Below are 20,602 nucleotides of genomic sequence, written 5' to 3' on the forward strand. Positions count from 1 at the left end.
TGTTTTTTGTCTGTAGGAGGACATGAAAAAATTAGGTCAAGCTATCCGGAATCCTGAAGATACTTCTATAAAGGGTCATCATCAAATTCCTGGGAAATATATACAGATTATACAGGAAAAGGAACAGAAAATCCATGAACTCCATGAACAAATTTCAAAATTGCAACAGCAGCTGGAAATTACAACAGATAATAAAGTAATAATTTATGAAATCCTTAGTGACACCATCTGTTAAGCAAGTAATAAACAAGTTACAACAGGGACTAAAATACCTATAATTGTACTTCAAAATAGAATTTGCATGGATGTTTTTTAAAGATACTTTATAATCTGCAATACATAATTAATATTTCATATTCCCTCTTTATTTACAGTTTGTGGCATAATAGAACTTTTACAATTGGTATAGTTTCTCATAATTGTAATTGTTAGTAGTTGGTTTGTGTTATTTTTTTCTGCCAATTATTTTTTCATAGTGGACAGCTTTTATTTGCTCACAACTAAATAGATTTTTTAAATGCATACAGGACCAACAACCCCCATAACACATTAAAATATTACATCTGAATAAAACAATATTTATCTTATTTAAATAAAATATGACTTACACTGATTTACCTTTTACAAATTTTATATAAAAAGCATGCAGAGTTTTAAAACATATATTTAATATAAAGAAATATAATTAGTGATATAAAAACAAGAATTTTGCCTTCATGATATTTTTTCTTTGTTTTTATTTCAATTCTGCTTAGTTGGTTGAGCAGAAAAATGAGCACATAAAAGAACTGGAAGCCCAAATAGAAATTTTAAAGAGTGATCAAGAACGTGTCAAGCAGAAAAATGAACAAGAAATAGAACAGCTGAATGAAGTTATTGAAAAACTTCAGCAGGAAATGGTGAATATTGAACACAAGATACCTTTGGACTTTTCACTGACTCAAGATGATATAGATAATTTAAAACACCAGCTTGATGTTGTAATGGCAGAAAAGGATGATTTAGTGATACAAATGGAAAATAATGTTAAGCAGTTATGCGTTGCAAAGAATGAACTCGAAGGAAAACAAATTAATATAGTAAAGTTAGAGAAGGAACTAGATGTACTGAAAGAAGAACTTGAAAAAACTAGAGAAAAATATAAGTCTATGCCAATAAGAAGTGGCAATGCACAGATAAGTACAAAGATTGAAGAAGATGCTGCAAGAATAAGTATAAATTTAAAGGTACTTGAGAAAGCTGTAGAAGAAAAGGATTTAAAGCTAATCCAATTCAACAGGCATTTCGAGGATTTCAAAGACCAAGCCCATATGGAGTCAAACAAGCTCAAACAAAGAATAATGGAGCTAGAAGAAGCCCTTGAGCAAAAGACTGCTGCAACCCTTCAGAATCAAGTTGAGTTGAATCTGATTCTGGAGCAAAGTCAGCTTTCTCCCCCAGTAACTGCAGTTTCAGAAGATAGCAAAGAAGAAGCCCTATGTATTCCATTAGAAAATGCAAAATATATAGGTAGGGAAGATGCAACAGTTAGGTTATTAGAGTTATCAGCGAAACTTTCAGAAATACAGAGCCAACTGGCAGATGCACAGAATAATCTTCAACTAGAAAGAACAAAACTGGAATTAGTACAGAAGGAGACAAAAGAAAAGGAAGAGAGACTTGTTAAACTTCAACAACTGCTAACAGAAATAGAACAAAGACATGAAAGGGAGAAATTGTCAAGCTCTGAGGAGAGAAAGATGCAGACTCAGGTATGTATGGCTTGAAATTGTTTTCTTCAAATATTAAATGAGTCAGTTATTCTTCAAACATCATTTTGAGATAAATGAGCTGTAATAGTTGAAAATGCAAAAATTGAAAATGAGTAGAATAAAGTATTTCTATATTATCTTACAGAACAAATCCAAGTACAAATTCAAATAATAAAAGAACCGTAAGGTAAAATACCAATAAAATGTCTAAAACAGCCTTAAACTGTTTGATTGGCCCATCATCAGGCATTTTACAAAAAAAAGTGATACATGGACAGTAAAGCCATTATTTTTGGTTACCCTTTATTACAAAAACTGGTGATGAAGACTTTACCAACATATATGTTTCTGCCACCTTAGCTGCATACTAGTAGCCACTTTCATTGGGCAATAAACTGGGGAAATACTTAAATCTTTATGCCAAGGGTTAATTTAATTTTAAATTTATCCCCATTATACTTTTAAACTACTACCAATGTGAGATACTACCTTAACATAGTAACTAATACTCGCATGAATTACTGTTTTGGTACTAATAATTTAGATGGTCGCAGAGCTGGGTGAAAACAAGCAAGGAAATTATCTTGAATTAGAAAAAATCAGATTGGAGTCAGCTGCAGCCAAGGAAGAACTTAATAACTACAAAGAAAAAGCAGAGAAATTGAAAGAACATTTACTGGTAAGAATAAAATAAACATCTGTTGCATTTTGCACTGAAAGTTGCTGGGAGCAATGTATTTGAAGGGTACAAAATAAAAGCATTAAGTAATTAAAAGCACATTGGAAGGACGTAGAAAGTTTCAATTAATTCTATGATTATTCCATAGCTGCTTTTTATACTGTCATTCTGTCTTGATATAATCAATCTAGAACTAAACTTTCAACTATTTGGAAGATTTGCTGTGAGATTTATTTTTGCATGATTTGTCAATAAGTGCGAAATTAAGAGCTCTATTACTGAGACTTTTATTTAAAAGTAAACATTAAGCTAGATTTATGTCTATGATTTAAGGAAGACAATAGCAATAATCTTAAAATGTGATCTACAGATGGAAAAATCTGACAAGAAATTTTTTATTGCAGTACAATGGCCCAAACTAAATAAAATTTGCTAAATGAAATCTATAGAGCAGGTGGCAGTTATTAGCAAAAGCTGATTTTATTTTTTATTTCTTTGATTTTTATTTTGTTTTTCATTCACGAGCCCAAGGTGTATAGTACTGTGTCCTTCCATTGTCTCCCACAGGGAAAAAAAATCCTGTAAAATAGGCTAGGTTTGCAGAAGGGGGCTAGCTGGAAGTTGCAAAATGAGCTTTTGTAGCTAAGGATGGATTTGAACCTGTGCCAATCCAACATCTTAACTACTGCACCACACTGAGATTTACTCACTATGTGCATCAACTGCTTGTTGTTAGCCTGTTTTCATGTTTTCAACTTGTAAATCTCAATATGTTCCTGAACAACATCACACAATTAGTTTTATATGCTGTGCCCTGCTCCCCACTGCTCACTATATGATTCTTGAATTTGTTCAGTATATCACCTGTGTATTAATAATTAAAAATAAAATTTAGACTTGCTACCTATTAATAAGTAGTGATATGATATTCATGAGTTTTTGTAGTGGAAGGAGAATATAAGGCAGCAGAATTACAAACAGGTTCAAAAAGTATACTTATGGGTAACTGTCATTTCAAAATATTTGCAAAGAACTGGGTGGTTTAATAAGACCATACTATTTGTATTTTCTTTCTGTAAGAGAAGCATCTGAACTTTTGTTTGTTTACAGGTAAAAGAATCAAACCTGATCTGTCTTAAAGATGAACTAGAGCAAACCAGAAATAAATTAGCCCAGGCAGAAGGAAAAATTGCTGGATATATAAAGAAGGAAAAGAATATTATAAAACCAGAGCAAATAGAAACCAAATGGATAAATGCATCAAGTCAAACTGAAAAGGCACAGCATATCAGTAGCTGCAACCAGACTTCACAACTCCTTGTGAAAAGTGAAGAAATTCAGATTGATTTACAAAATGAATATTCTTCAGCAGAAGTTACAGAACTTATAAAAGAATTTAATGAAAAAATTGAACAAATGCAGGAATTACATGCTGCTGAAATAATGGACATGGAAACGAGACACATCTCAGAATCAGAAGTGTTGAAAAGAGAACAATTTATTGCAGTACAAGAGTTAACAGAAGAATGTAATGCCTTGAAAAATGCCATAGATGTCCTAAGAAATAAAGAGGTATGTGCTTTGTAAAATACTAACAATACCTGGTTTTCATAGCTAAAACTTTCATTGCTCTACAACAGTGTTTCCCAAACTTGACAATTTTAAGGCATGAGCGTTGCTGGCTGTGGAATTCTGGAAGTTGAAGTCCTCATGCCTTAAAATTGTCAAGTTTGGGAAACACTGCTCTACAAATATTATTAAGGCATCACACCAATGAAACAGTTTGATCTTGCATTGTCCAGCAGTAAATAATTGAATAAGTATCATATCTGTTTCTGAATATTTTGCTATTGTTGGTTAAAATGGAAATTGTATTATGCTGATATGTTTGCTGTAGTTTTAAGTTTTGAAACATAATTTTTTTATTTATAGAATCATATTGTTAACTATAATTTCTGTTCTATTTTAGGCAGTCCTGGGTATAGCACAGTCTGTAAGTTCTATTGCCAGTGATAGTTCATATAATGGTAAGAGAATATTAATTTTGGTTAACTTTATTTTTAGAGTAACTATTAAAACCTGGAAAAAACTATTTATTTATGATTTTACAGCTGAGCTTATTTCAGACTCTGCTTCAGGCTGGAACCAAGGAACATACCTGGCTCCAAGCCATGGATCAGAAACCATATCAGATGCTGTAGAAGATGAAGGTGAAACAACAATGGATTTTCTTCCAAACAAAATCAAGGTGAATAAGATCCATTTTGATTTTTTTTTTTTAGTAGAAAACAGTTGAGGTTAAAAACAAATCCTTGCAATTTCATGAGTGTCCAGAAAACTACCCTGAGTTAAATTATTTATCAATTCTCATTAAAACTTTCCTTCCGCTCCCACCTACACATCCTTAAAATAGTTTCTTAACATTGGAAAAGGAATAGTAATGATTCATTCTCAATTCTATCATACTTAATGTTTTTCCCCCTAGGGCTTGCTAAGAGCTATTCATCATGAAGGCATACAGGTACTTTCTCTCACAGAATTTCCTTACAGTGAAAGTGAAGTTGGTCCTATTAAACAAGAACTAGAACCTTGGCTAGAAGAGCGTATGGCTTTCTTAAGCAGTATTTCATCTTTGAAGGAATTAATTGCCAAAATGCAGATTCACAGACAAACTAAGGTAATTATGATCCCAGAATGGCTACATTGTAGTCAGTACTTGTCCTGGCTACGTACATATATTATGAAATATTCTATTAATATTCTTGTGGAATCTCCAGCTAAAGTGGAGGGAGGGGTCAAGAGGAATCAGAGTTTATAGTTGTTGTAAGCAACACAGGCCAGACCTCCTCCAGAATCCTTGAATCTTGCCATCCTCAAAGGAATGCAGTCAATCTGATGAAATTCTTGTAACATAAGTGACTAGCATTATTCATGAGTGGGATTATTCATGAGTGGTTCTAGTTACTTTCACCTGACAATTCTCTACTTATAGAAATAGTTATGTTTCTCTAAATATAGTATAAAATTATATTTGATCTCTTGAAAACGCTTCTTTTATTTAAGCAGAATCAGCTGAGACAAATCCTCATCTAATTTTCAAAAAAATGTATCAGTCCAATCTTTCATATGCCTGATAAATGTATACTGCATTATAGTTTTAGTCATGTATATAGTAATTTTCAGTACAGAAATTCCTAGAGAAAAAATAAAACTTGATTATATTATTTAGAGTTTCTGACTTTTATGCTTCTGCTTTAAACAATAATCTTCAGTTTCACAATTGTTTTCAGTAGTGATTTTAAAGAGGCTAAAGCAGCTTTCCCCGGTCTGCAAATATATTGGGTCTCTGATTTGGAATTCCAGAGATTAATACAACTGAAATGGGAAATCTTCCATGATGGGGAAAGGTGTTTTAAAGGGAAATAAAGTTCATATAAAACAAGAATTGCCAAAATTCCCAAAGCATACTAAATGCATGTTAACATATCATAAATCTGTTCTTAAGACTACTGGAAATCATTATATTGTTAATTAAATAAAAAAAGTGAGAGAGCTAAGAATTTTCAATAACATATACTATAAACCATAAATAAAAAGTCAGAAAAATTTATTCTTTTAAAAACTTTAATATACTTACACACTATTGATTTTGTGTTCCTGTAGTTTTATGTAGCATCTGAAACCTCTGACACTGTCTCAGATTGGCGGGCAGAGCTGCTCTGTGGTGTTCAACAAATTTTCCAAAATGAAAAGGATATTCTTCTAGCAGCATTTCGGACTGAATTGGCAGAAGTCGGTGTTCAAGATGCTGTGGGACTAATAGATCAGCTGGAAAGGAGACTTCAAGAACAGGTGAATTATATTAGATAAAAGTAATGATTTTTTTTCTTGGTAATCACTAAAAAAAAGTATTTATTTTAGCAGTTAGAAAGATATTTTGTTTATGATATTTTTTATTAGAGCAGAGAGATAAAAGGAAGAGATTTCAAGAAAATATTGTAAGCTGATCATGTAGCAAGCTTGCAACCCCACAGTCTTGAGCTGCCAACATGGGTAGAAAAGCAAACAGTTTTATAGTCTTGTAATCCCTCTCCAATCTCTCTGCAAGCGGGATGGGGAATTAAAAATAGGACAATTGTACTGATTATAACAATGTTCATGTGGCTGAGGAATATTGTGATGTTTATATTGTTGTTGTTGTTGTTAATTGCGAAGTCGTGTCTGACCCATCGCGACCCCATGGACAACGTTCCTCCAGGTCTTCCTGTCCTCTACCATCTTCTGGAGTCCATTTAAATTCACACCTACTGCTTCAGTGACTCCATCCAGCCATCTCATTCTCTGTCGTCCCCTTCTTCTATTGCCCTCAATCTTTCCCAGCATTAGGCTCTTCTCCAGTGAATCTTTCCTTCTCATTAGGTGGCCAAAGTACTTGAGTTTCAACTTCAGGATCTGGCCTTCTAAGGAGCAGTCGGGGTTGTTTATATTGTGATGGTATAAATGATTTCCAATTGGCCATAATTTTTTTTTCAACACCAACAGTTGCTGAACAAGTGGTCAGTAAATGATCACTTGACCTTCAAAAAACTACTGGATTTGAAGTCTATTCATATATTCAAGCATTTCACCCAGACTTTTTTGTTTTTTGAAGTATTATATATTTTTTACCTTTGTGATGATAAAATTTATCAGGAATGGAAATGACTTTATTTCTTTTTCAATTCCATTCAGAACTATCCATTTTATCTATATTATTAGAATAAAACTTGAAATATATGTATTTAAAACATATAGCTTATACAGACATGTGTTTGTATGAACCACCTGCAAAATAATGCCCAGTTCACCTACAGTCCACAATCCAATTTTATAAATTTTGAGTTCCTCATGGTAAATATTTTTTCTTTAATAAAGCAATGCACTTACCAGCCATGCAGGCTGAAATCTTCTAATTCCTTGTAATTCTCCATTCCTTCAAAACCTACTTAGTCTAAATCAGTAAAAGTAGGGACCTGACTTCTATTGCAGTATATTAGGTTCAGCTAAAAAAACATTGGAAATAACACAATCTAGTCAGGAGTTACAAACAATGGCTCAGTCACAATTACTTTGAACAGTCAAAACACTCAAAATGGCCAAAAATCACCTCATTCAGTCCACCCCAGTAGTAGCAGGAACATAACTAGTCACCATTACTGGATTAATCACTGGAAATCATAAAAACTCTACCAAGCTACCAAAGAAAATGTAATCATACATGCTCAGAACCTCCAAATTTAAACTGGGATAATACTGATAATTTTTTGTTTTAAATACAGAACAGAACATGTTTATTTCAAACTAAAACAAACTCTCACAATCTACAAATTTTGTTACAAGTAGAGAAAACTTGGACAATTTTATATAGTCCTGCATGTTTATGCTATTTATTATTAGTGTATACACTTCAATTTTATGATTTATGTTTCATACCCATAGCTGTTGGGAACATTTTACATATAAATTTGCAAATAAACAACTATTTTGGCCTTCTAGATTTTTTTAATAGATGCAAAACTTTCCATCATGTTCAGTAGCAAATGCTTTTTTTTACTTTTTCACTTTAAAATAGTTTGTTCCAACAGGGGGAAGTAAACATTGTAATTGGGAAAACAAATTATAATTCTGCTACATCCTAAAGATACATGGAGAATTAGAAAGTAATTGTAATAAAGATAAAGATGTTGTGTTCCTTTATTGAAACCGTGTTGTTATGAATATTCTATGAAACACATGTTTAATAAAACTGAAGGATTACTACTTAAGAACACCCACATAAGACATAAAAAAGATCTCCTGAAAAATGTTTTTATTCTTATGTTGATGAAATCCACTACATTCCTATAATTTACCTGAGATGAGGACTTGCTTAACTTTTTGATTAGTAAAGGCAAGTTCTATGCAGTTCATTAATCTGGTATTTCTTTCTGCTTTTTATTCTTAATAATTGATAAAAGATGACATATCAGAGGAGTGCTTTGGATTTCCTTCAGAATGCAGAGAGACAAAGTTTGTTAATGGAAATCAGCATTTTGCATGCACAGCTAAACAGGCATGATGATGAAAAGGAAGAAATAGAAATTCATCCAAAATGTCAAGGTAATGTGTAAAATTGTTTGATCAATGGGGTTACTTTCACTTTCCTACCATCAGGCTTCCTTTCTAGGCTTCAGTTTAAAAAAGAAAGGTTTGTGTGTTATTGTTGGTATATGTGAATTAATAACTTAGGGTACCAAAACTAAACTTGGACAATGTTATCATAGGATCTAAGCCAGCTTCAGAAAGACAGAAAGTAGCACTAATAATCTCAAGGCTACAAGGTTCAGTTACTTGATAGCTCCCTGATCTCTCAGGTTAAAGACATTTGAGGCAACAGATCTTAGTCCAAGAGCTGGACATGTAGAAATTAGTAGCCTAGTTAAACTGAAATTCTTGGAGTGAGTTTAAAATTATTACATGATAATAACTTATCATATGGAATACTGTAATAGAATTAATCCATGTTTCATTAAAGGACTACAGATTAAACACTTATTATTGAAGTTAAATATTTTTTATAAATAAGATACTGATTTTGCTCTTTGTTCAGGATTTAGTTTCAGTATGACAAATTAGCATGTTTAGTCTGGTTCTTACTGTATGACAATGCACTCCCTAGAATTGTTGGGATACAATATGGAAATGCAAATAGAGCTTAAAAATACCAAGGACAGAACAGCTGAACTTCAAGAGCAGCTCAGCTCTGAAAGGATGATGGTTGCAGAACTAAAGAATGAACTTGGGCAAACCAAGCTGGAACTGGAAACAACCCTAAAAGCACAACATAAGCACTTAAGGGATCTGGAAGCCATCAGGTACAATTTTTAAGGGCTGTTTTCTTTAGCACTGTAGAAGATCTTACCATTTTTTTTACACTTCTATTAAAAATCAGTTTTAAAGTAAGGCTGTTATTCGTTTTAATGCAACATTCACTTTGACTTCTTTTGCTTTTAATCATTTTTAAAATGATTGGAATGAAGATGTTTTTGCAGCAAACATTGTATGGAGTTGATTTTTTTAATCAAATTATTTTAATTATATTTTAAATTGATTTGTTTGCTGAATGTTATTGTTACAAGAAAAACAATATTGAAGTTTATACACTAAATTTTCAGTGTTAGCCGATCAAAAGAAGAGTATAGGGGAAGATTAGTAGTAGAGGTAATATTTACTACTAGAGTATTACTATTATGCCCATCTCCAATTATTCCGTGCATATCTCACAATTATTAAGAAGTAAAATTTAAGAAAACCTGCAGGTTTGTCTTGTAATAGTCAATTTTGTGCTCAGCACACAAAGGAATATAAATATTTTCTCCTATTTTAGTTATTTTTCAAATAACTAAAATGAATTTATCTTGGCTTTTATCAGAAATGAACTTAAGGGAAAGGCAACTGAACTTGACATCTTAAAAAGTACGATTACAAATAAACAGAAGAAATCAAGGGAGTTTCAGTGGGCCCTGGAGAAGGAGAGAGCAAAAGTGGAACACGGTGGTAAAAGAGAAAAAGAAGAAATCGAGGTAACCAATCTTGGTTCTTCAAAATGTACAGTGGAATGGATCATTACACAGATGATGATTCATGCTTTACTATATATTTAATAAGATACTGTATATTGTAAAGATTGAGAATTAAGCCAGCATCTTTAATGTTTATATTTCCTCACAAACTTTGTAGACAGAGGCTCAAAATTAAAACTACAAATTGCAAAAAGCAGAGTTCATTCCAAATGCCTCAGTGATCAAAACTAGATATTTGTAACTATTCTTGTCAGCAGTTTCCTTGTACCAGATATAATCTTTTCCACTAAATCATTAACAAAAGTCTTTTTCTATAGGCTTAATGAAACAAGTTATGAATATGATTAATAGATGGGTAGTCTTCAATTTAAGACTCGTCACTTAACAACTGTTCAAAGATAGTATGGATCTCAGAGATGGGTTCAGAAGCCAGACTTAGTTCCTAGGAGCACAGAGTATTAAGAAAGAGACTTATTTCTATAAATTCCAACAAGGCAGCAAGATACACAGTTAATTGTAGATAAGGCTTAATTGAGCAGGACAGATATCCTAATTGAACAGTCCAAAGTCAAACTGAAGATTTATAATGCCAGATCAAGAGAGAAACTAGGTCAAGATTAGTCAACAAGGCAGGGATGTGAATAACTAGATTCTAAGTGTCATGATAGACAAACCAGATTCTGGAATTGCTTCTAGGAAAAGGCCAGTAGGAACTTAAACACTCTGTCTGCTGAGATTGTGCACAGCTGTGATCAAATCTGGTTGGTGAATTCAATGTCTTGCTGCTTGCTCATGAGTTGCACTTTGGCAAGATGCAGGAGGAATTTCTAGGTAAGGCCAGTGAGCCCCTGGACCAGCCTGAGTCAAATCCTGAGGACATGATGGAGACAATTACAACCTGGATTCAAAGTTCTGATAGTCGCTGCTGCCCCTCCACAGTCATGTGACCACACTTTAAGCATTTGGCAATGGGGCCACACTTTTGGCTGTTTGCATTATCCCAGGGTCATGTGACTCTATTTTACCATGGTTTTGCTGAAAACCAGCATTTGCTACTGTAATGGACAGGCTCCATTATGGTTCTAACTTGAGGACTACCTGTATTTACATAGTATAATTGTGAGGGGAAGGCAACAACAGAAGTACTTATGGTACACATGTTTTAAAATGTTGTTATGTATTTATAAGACAATATGATCCTGGGAGTTTGAGACAGTTCACTATAACATCTAATACTGATCTTGGAATAATGCCAATCTACTTCACTTCACCAAACCTTGAACTTTGCATATTTCATCTCTATAATCCATGATCAGTGGGGGTTATGAAACAATAAGCAGCCTGTTGGTATACCTGTATATATGTGGAATGTTTGTTTTATTGCACAAAGAAATCTTTCCCTCTAAGATGGAAGAATTTGCTTTATAACTATGTTTTCAATATTAGTCTAATTAACAGTGGGACTCCAGAAACTCGGGCAGAATTATTGCATGCCATTTATCAGCTGACTGTTTGAGCCATAAATGTGAAACAATAAGCCAGTAAAAGTCTTTATAGAAAACATGCTCTAATGCTCAATCTGGACTCTTCCATGAGATACCATTTGCTGATAATAAGTATATAAAATATATTACACTTTCTCATAAAGTTTTCATTATGTTGTATCAGTGTAGAACCAGGTACAACATATATAAATTCCTGGATGGCCTTTAAATTCTCATGCTGATCTTACAGTAAAAAAATGACAAAAATGAGTTTTTATGAGTTTTGAATTTACTGTTTTATAACCACTATTTAATAAACTGTGTAATCAATTAATATATGAGAATGCATTTGAAATATTATTTCCTTGGGCATTTATTTTATTTCAAAAAGTGTTGTTTTTCCAGTTTATACAAGAACAATAAATTTAGACTTAAATAAAGGCATTACAATTAACCATTCTTATAAAGAATAGAAAATATAAGCAAAATTATTTTTTAAAAAACAGAAAAAGCAAAATAACGACTTATTTTGTTATACTATAAAACTTTGGTAAAAAAAAAATTTGACTCATAGTGACTATACAGGCATATACATATAATTTAGTTGGCAACGATAGAGAAGAACTTTGCCATTGCCTTCTTCCAGGATTTTCTCAACCTACCAGTTGTTGAGTAGCCTGCATCTCTGGATTTCCTGGTAATAGCATTTCTAAGTACTAATCAGATCTGATCCTATTTGTTTCTGAATAAAGAAAGCAATAGTAGCCAATCAAACATTCCTTAGGAGAATTTTATATTTGGAGCACTGCCACCGAGGTTGCTCTACTCCTGCTCTGTTGTGATCTGTATTAACAGGGCTATTCAACTTGCATAAATGAATTGTGCACTCTGAAATATGGTCAGTGGCTGGTATTTTCCCAAGATGTGTACTACCTATGCAGTCAATAATTCTCTGCCTATTTGCTTTGTCTGATATTTGGTCTGTAAGCTAAGGATCATTTTGGACCCATTCATAACCAAAGATGCTCTTGAGAAATATAGTGTCACTGTTTAGTCAAGGTACCGAGGTACAGAGATTTCCACAGAACTGTCAGCCATTGCATGTGAAAAATATTTTAAGAATATTTAGGAATTATTTCTGGGGTGCATGGCTACTTCAATCTTTCAGAGAAGGTAATCGGAGAAAGTTCACATTTCACCATGAAGTGAATTGCACGACACCAATTATAAATTCCTTGTCAATCCTTCCCAATCTCAAAACCAGATCTGAGACTTTTTCATTAAAGATTGTGTCCACCAGCTTAGGCAGGGAAGATATTGAACAGCAACCTGGGCAGTGGTGGGATTCAAATATGTGAACAACCAGTTCTCTGTGTGGATGCCGCTTCCGGAAGTCTGTTCTGGGCCTGGGCCATAAAAAATTAGCTACTGGTTCGGCTGAACTGGTGACAACCGGCTGAATCCCACCACTGAACCAGCCAATACAAACACTTACAACATACATGTTGTGCTATCAGGGGTTCCCAACTGGGGGTGCAAAACGATATTCCAGGGGGTGCAAAAACTTGAGTTTTTGAAAGTATAGTGTATATGCATAATTCATTGCCATTATTTTGAACATTTGAAAGGGGTGCGAGAATATATCAGAAACATTCTAGGAGTGCAGGGTATAGAACAGGTTGGGAGCCACTGTGCTAGATGATGACTTTTCTAATAGTAAAATAAATAGTTACGATTTATAACTTTACTCCTAAAATGGCAAGTACTCCCAATGTTAAATGTATCCTTAATATACTAGTCCAGAAAAAAAAAATATGGAACAGACTTCTGAATTAAATTTTGAATTGGAATCCTAGTAAGATAAGCATGTGATTATAGTCTTCCCAAGCTTTTCAGTATCAGGTTCTAATTACTGTTTTCATGGTACATTCCCATGGTCTTTACAAAGCCGTATATACTGACAGCTTTCTTGTTTTTGTTGTTTTCCTCTTGTAAGGATTTGAAATCTTCTTTTGAAAATGAAATACAGAAAAATATAGAGCTGAGTAATCTTCTGGAGCTTGAAAGAGAGCTGTCAAATGATTTGCAAAAGAAAATTGAATCCCAGGAAGCACTAAATGCAGTACAACTATCTGAGGAACACAGCTGTAACTCTGAACTACAAGTACTGTTGGAATCTGAGAGGCTCAAAGTTCTTGAGTTATGCAGCGCCCTAGAGAGAGAAAAAGACTTACGCACCCAGCTCCAGATGATTGAACAGACAAAGCGGGATGGAAGTTCTATACATTCAGAAGAATTGTTCGAAGATCTGCAGAAACAATTGGATGAAAAGCATAACCGCATAGTTCTCATGGTTAATGAATTGGAAGAGATCAAATTGGAATCTGTGAAATTGAAACAACAAATGGAAAAAGAGAGGCAGATTCACAGGAAAACTCTACAGGCAGAACTAGATGCTAATATCTTAGCACATAAAAAAATACATGAACTGGAGTCCAGAGTGGAAGATTTGCAGTGGCAACTTGAAGAAGAGAGACAACAAGTTCTTCAGTTGCTGGGTGATGAAAAGAAACAGCAAGAAATGGTCCAAGAATTACAGCAAAAAATGCAGAGAAAAGAGGTGGGATCGCAGGTGGAAAAAGCAACATTTCAGGCTGTAAATGAGGTATGTGTCCCTCAGAGACAAACTTACTCTACCTTTCAGTATTTTAGGTGCTTATTAATACATTTATGTTTGTTATTTGTCCAGAGTAATTTTCAAAATCTGCCTTTGTTTATTGCTCTTTATAAATAATTTCATTGTTTCCTATAATGCAGATGACACTAACATTATGAGGAGAATGTCCACAAGCAATAGGGGAATAGGCATATTTTGCAAAGGCCCTTCTGATCACAGCTGCCATTTACTGCACAAGCAGAAAGTGAATCCAGGAGGACTCCCAGATAATATATGCAACCCTTGCCAGAGCCAAGGATGGAAATATCCAGTTTTAGTGTCAGGGAAGCCCAACACCACATCCACTCAGTTTTGCCAGGGTTGGTCTGAAGTCTTTTCTTCTGCAACTAAGTTTCTTCAATCTCAAGACACTAGGACAGAATCTTAGAGCACCACTTGGTCAGCCTGAATACGTAGGTTGGGGGAGGGGGAGAAAGACAGCTGTACTGACAGACCACATCCCCCAGCAACTTCATGCAGACGATTAAAAAACCAGGGAAAAAATATAGCCCTGACCTACTCCACAGAGCAGGAGTCCAGAGCTAGACTGCTCTCTTCTTATCAACACTGATTGGAACTGGTCTGTGAGAAAGGAGGAGAATGACAGCACATTGTCTCTCACTCTCAAGCACTTGAGCTAATCAAAAATGATACCATGATTGATAGTATTTAAAGCTGCTGAAAAGTTGTGAAGTACAGGATGGTGCTAAAACAGCTTATTCCTTGCTTTCTGGGATCATGGCTTAGATTCAGATTATTGTAGCTGTTCCTACTCCCATATATAGAGGGTCCTCATTTATCAACCACAATTGGGAACAGCAACTCCATCAGTAAAAAGTGTGTCATTAATGAAATATCATGTTCCTATGGCAACTGACAATATCAGTTCCAGCATTAAGTGAATCATAGCATTATGTATGACATCATATAACCGTGATTTGTGAGGTCTTGCTGGCTTCCCATTGATTTTGCTTGTTGAAAGCTGGCTGTCAAGGTTGCAACTGTGGATCACATGACCATAGGAGGCTGAACTATTATAAATGTGGGCCTGATGCCAATTTCCCAAATCATGATCATGTTATACAAGGGCATTGTGACAATTGCAATTTTGAGGTCTGGTCATAAGCCTCCTTTTCAACAATCACTGAATGAGTGGCTGGTAAGGGAGGATTAACTATACTCCTTCCAATGCTGTTGGGGTCCCATACACTCCTCCTGTGCTGTCAAGTCAACAACAAGGTAACTGTTATTAATGTTAAGCCTTTACTTTAAAAAAAGCTTTCTCTGATACTTCCCAACAATGAATGTTCAGAGATTGCTATTCTTGCATGCAGTACATAGCTGTGATAACTAGTAACTGTTGATACTCATAGCCTTTATGAATCTATCTCCTATTTGTAATTATTGCTGTTGTTTGTTCCTCTAACTGAGGAAATAAAATATCAAGGCAGCAACTGAAAATGTAAGAGTTAAAAAGTAAAATAAACAGGATCAAAACAAAAACAAATGAAAGATAAAACTAAGAATATAAATTAGATCTTAGGAAATACAATAGATTTCATTTGAATTATTTTTCCAAAGCTGCTTATTGTTATGCTAATTTTTACAATATGTACTTTGAAATGTCTATGAAGCAATAGATCACAAGGGGTAAATTATGTTGAATCAGTTTATTTGCCTAAAGATTTATGAATAATAACCAGCAACAGGAATAATTGGGAAAGAGAGTAGAGTGCTTTTCTCTGTATTTTCCAAAATGCTAAACCCAGTTGTTTTGCTGAAGGAGATGGCTAAAAGTCAGGAATCTCTTGTTTTCATAAGGTAGAGTTCTAGAGCAGTGGTTCTCAACCTGTGGGTCGGGACCCCATTTGGGGTCGAACGACCATTTCACGGGGGTCGCCAAACAAGGCTGTCCGCCATTTTTTCCCCTTTTCTTTGGCCACGCCCCTGGCACCCAGTGATGTATAAGTGGTTCGGGGTCAACACAACATGGGGAACTGTATTATGGGGTCGCGGCATTAGAAAGGTTGAGAACCACTGTTCTAGAGTAAGATCAGCCTCTACTTGCATTTTAGGACAGCAACAAGCCACAGAGCACCCTAATTGGGTGAGATTCCTATTTTGTTTCTGGAGGAACGGTCTATTGGAAAAAGCACTTCTGCATAAAAAATACAAATGCTATATACTTATAAATGCCTTTTTTTTTTAACTTTAGAATGTTCATATATTTAGTAGAAAGCAGCTTTCTTCTCTTCTCCTCCTCATACTTTTATGTGCAGGTTGCCTTGGATGAATCTAACGAACGAACAAGAAAGTGGATTTTCCAGCAGAAAATGGGACAAGCTGAAACAAAAGAATTGTCTTATTCGTCCCTAATGGGCATTGGAGGAGGAGGAGGAGGTGATGCCACCAGACAATCTCAAGAGCTTGAGATGGTTCGGCAGAAGCTCAAAAATGTGTTTTCCACATTGAAACACTTGGCCAATAAAACTGCCTGCAGGTTAGATATATTTATTTTTAATAGCAATACAACAATGAAAGACCTTTATATAATGTATATTACAATTAAGGAGTATGTGATGAGCTAGTATAAAGATTATCAGCTAGTATAAAGTTATAAATAAAAATAATAATTTCTGGAAGAAGTCTATAAAATTTTTACAGTGTTAAGCTATACCTATAGTTGAATCATGTACTTTCCAGTATTTTATGTTTTACATTTAAAATAATGACCATAGTCTTAACTCAGTTTGGATTTATTTATAATTATAATACTTGTTCTGCAATAACTTTTATGTATGTCATCTTTCACAAAACATTATTATTGAAACTCTAGCATTTATAATCTATGATAGACGTAGGAAAATAATGAGGGTGGGACAGGCAGAATAATGGCATGGATGAGGAAGTATGCATGATTATGTGTATTTCATATTCAGTTGTGCTACACAAATGTCATATTTTTTAATTCCAGTTTACCCTTTGAAAAATCAGATGATGAGGACTTAATTGGAATACAAAGTGACATTGAAGAAGTTCTATTAAAATTGCAAGTGCTCTCTGATTTATATAGCCTGGAGGTAATGTTCAGAGAGAGGAAGCAGAAATATTTATTTAGTATTTATTTACTATTTTTAAGATGAGAAAATAATTTATTTAAATTGAATTAGTATATGTTTGTAAGCATAAGATAACTTCTGTTTTGCTGTTTTAAAGCATATGGTTTTTAACATTGTAATTTGGAAGAATGCAGTTGGGTCTTTAGTTCTTATTTACCACATGGCGCCTAAAATTTTGAATCAGTTCTATCTCATTTCTGGGAAGTAATCCAGGCAATTTACAATGAATCTAAATACATAAAGCAAAGTACAATCTTTAATGGAAGATCTTATCTGAAACAAAGCAATAGATTTTGTACGCAATGTAAATACACATTATATTTGTGACTTGACTTGGCTTCCATTTCTTAGAGAACAATATTGCAGAACTAATTGCAGATGAGTTCAAGCTATTTTGAGCTTCTTTACTTGCTATTTTTCTCCTATATAGATCAGTTCAGACACCCCATTTTCAGCCTCATTGACTGAAAGATTGCTAAAACAGAATGTTGAACTGACTGGGTTTGTTAGTAGATTGAGTGAGGAGAAGAACAATATGAGGAACACAGTCATGAAACTGGAGGAGGAACTTAGAAGATATCAATACACAGGATCTTGTGGAGACTCAGTATGTTTTTTCCATCTGTTGAAACTATCAGTTTTCACTCCATCTTAAGTACTTATTTGTTTGGACAGACTGTCAAATAACTTGCAAGCCAAGTGTAATGTTAAATATGAAATGTTTAATTTAATCTACAGCTTTTTAAAAATTAAAATAGACTTATGGGGATTTCCTTCCAATGGAAATAATTTAAAGGGATGTTGTTATAAGGATTTTCTTTTAATTTCTGCAGTATAATCAGCTTTTCCTTTAATATTTATATTTTAGATCTTATGCATATAAAAAGTACCATATATTCCGGCGTATAAGATGACTTTCTAAACACTTAAAATCTTCGCAAAAGTCGGGGGTCGTCTTATACGCCGGAAAGATATTTACTCAGCAAGTTTTCTCTCCCCCCCCCCTCTCTCACTCAAAAAGAGTCCTAGGGTTATTATTAAAACCAGCCGATCAACTAAAGATATCTCTTTCCAGCCTCTATACTGGGAGTACGATAGGCATTATCTGGCTGTCGTGACAGTAAGATTTCCTGGAGGTTTAATCCCCATTCTATAATGCTACATTGCAAACCGTCTCTTCTTTTCTTCCCTCCCTTTTGCATCCCAATTCCTTGCCCACCCCTCGAAAACTGCGGATTGGTAGTGGCCATCCCCTGATTAATTCATTCAAAGGAAGTAGAAAGGGATGGCCCATGTAATGGGGAAGGGGGGAAAAGAGTTGTAGGGTGGTTTTTTTAATATAATGAAAACAAACCTAAGCATCTGCGTCCATTCGAGGCACTTCTCAGTGCTTCTTCATGCAGGCTTTTCAGCGTTTACCTCTCACTGCCTGTGAGAGTAGCTTGGGGGAGGCGGAGCTTATGGGTCTGGAAGGGGAGGGGTGTCAGCTAAATTCCTCTCGGATTTACGAAGCAGGAATGGAGTGGGGATAGAAAACAGCTACACAATCCTTTCGCCTGTCGACTTCCACCAAGCTTATGAAAGCAGTTCCCCCCCCCCCCCGCCTAAATAAACTTGCATGGTGCATTTGTGGTGTTATTTATGACAGATCCTGGCTGGTCAATCTGGCTCCCATCTATAAGTACTGTAGTGCACTGAGTTTTAATAACAAATTAAAAGGAAAGCATTTACTCCCCCCATTACCTGAAAAGGGGGCAACTTATCACATTTGTGGAAATGCAAGTTTTCAAAGGGCAAATGTCTTTCTTACTTGGTTTATTAACTTCTTCCTTTCCTTCTTCCCTAAACATTCTGGCTGTCTCCAATTTCATTCTTGGTAGTGTTGCTTTAAAAAACTGCTGAGAAGTCCTTTTGCAGGCAGGGCAATTTTCATCAAGGTGTGTGTGCGATTGACAAGGCAGAGCCTTTGACAAACAGGCAGGCTTTCTGCTCACTCCGCTTGGAGAGGCTGTGGAGGATTCGCAGGGTGGAAGACTGAGAGGAGGAGATCCCTGTGTGCAGCCTGCTTGCTCCAAGCCAAAGCTTGCTACTGGGGGGGGGCAATGGAAGGGACCCGGGGAGTCACACGCATGCCTACACGTGCACGCACACACCCTGAGCTACTCATTTGGACTTACAGGTGGCCAATGAGAACTCAGAAACTGTGCTCCCTTTCCCCCTCCCTCATGGACGAGGGGTAGTCTTATACGGCGAGTATAGCCCAAACTCTATATTTTAACTGGAAAAGTTGGGGGTCGTCTTATACGCCCAGTCGTCTTATACGCCGGAAAATACGGGTAACTTATTTGTAACCATTTATGTAATTTAGTACTTACATTGAAATCCTATGCAGACTCTATAGTAAGAAAGCGGTGATTACTACTGAAGAATGTTCATTTTGCAAGCAGTTGCACATTCTTGGGCTAATTTTCACAGATAATGATTTTATGGTAATACAGGTAATTCCCCAAGTTACAAGGGTTCACTTAGCGCCCGTTCAAAGTTATGTGACAAGTGCCCCCTAGTGCTTACGAGCAAGTCCCCAAATCACGAATCTTGCAGCACAACAGCAGTCGTTTGCTCTGTAAGATTCACTCTATTCCCCCCCTCCACACAACTGCTTCGACCTCCCTTTCTGCCGCACCGGACTCATTTACCTTGCAAATATTATCTCTGCTGTGGTTTCTTTCCCTTTGAGGGAGAGGAGAGTCAGCTTGGAAAGTTTTTCAAGCCAAGAATGGAAGTTTCTGGAGTTCATGATCTCGTGTGAGTGTTTAAAGTTGCGCCAAATCACAGAGTTGGGGGGTAACCGGAGGCTGGCACCACAAACAGCACGAGAGTTCAGGCACCCATTTTCTGCAAAAGAGGGTGTGTGCCTGAACTCGAATAATATTACGGCACCCAGAAGCTTCCATCGACTCTCCTGTCCTTCAAAGGCAGGAACCACGGCAGAGAGGTGACAGATCTTTTCAAAGTAAGTGAGTCCAGTGTGACAAGAAGGAAGAGGGAAGCATGAGGTATCTTAGTAGGTTGAGGAGGCCTTGGAGGCCTGTTCCATCACTAGGCCCCCTATGGCCTCCCCCATCCTGAGATATTTCATATACACTTAACAAGCAGGGAGTGATCTCATTTGAGGTACGAGATTCACTCCCATGAATTTTCAAGTTACGAATGGAATGGGAAGGCCTTATATTGTATCTACATATTATATAT

The 20,602-nt window shown here is 35.4% G+C and overlaps 1 protein-coding gene across 10 annotated transcripts in view; it reads left to right on the forward strand.

Moving 5' to 3' along the window:
• AKAP9 (A-kinase anchoring protein 9) overlaps positions 1-20,602 on the forward strand; it is a 128,814-nt gene that overhangs the window by 99,648 nt on the left and 8,564 nt on the right. For all 10 annotated transcript variants that reach the window (XM_039357673.1, XM_039357667.1, XM_039357672.1 and 7 more), the window contains 15 exons: positions 17-196; positions 756-1,751; positions 2,296-2,430; positions 3,541-4,002; positions 4,400-4,457; positions 4,542-4,678; positions 4,916-5,107; positions 6,094-6,282; positions 8,427-8,568; positions 9,128-9,323; positions 9,881-10,031; positions 13,512-14,180; positions 16,511-16,731; positions 17,206-17,311; positions 17,781-17,957. In XM_039357673.1, coding sequence (XP_039213607.1) covers positions 17-196; positions 756-1,751; positions 2,296-2,430; positions 3,541-4,002; positions 4,400-4,457; positions 4,542-4,678; positions 4,916-5,107; positions 6,094-6,282; positions 8,427-8,568; positions 9,128-9,323; positions 9,881-10,031; positions 13,512-14,180; positions 16,511-16,731; positions 17,206-17,311; positions 17,781-17,957 — 4,011 coding nt within the window. The remainder of the gene's footprint in view (positions 1-16; positions 197-755; positions 1,752-2,295; positions 2,431-3,540; positions 4,003-4,399; positions 4,458-4,541; positions 4,679-4,915; positions 5,108-6,093; positions 6,283-8,426; positions 8,569-9,127; positions 9,324-9,880; positions 10,032-13,511; positions 14,181-16,510; positions 16,732-17,205; positions 17,312-17,780; positions 17,958-20,602) is intronic.

This window comes from Crotalus tigris, unplaced genomic scaffold, assembly GCF_016545835.1.
Source record: "Crotalus tigris isolate CLP2741 ecotype Arizona unplaced genomic scaffold, ASM1654583v1 scf7180000018940.2059657, whole genome shotgun sequence".
Classification (NCBI taxonomy): domain Eukaryota; kingdom Metazoa; phylum Chordata; class Lepidosauria; order Squamata; family Viperidae; genus Crotalus; species Crotalus tigris.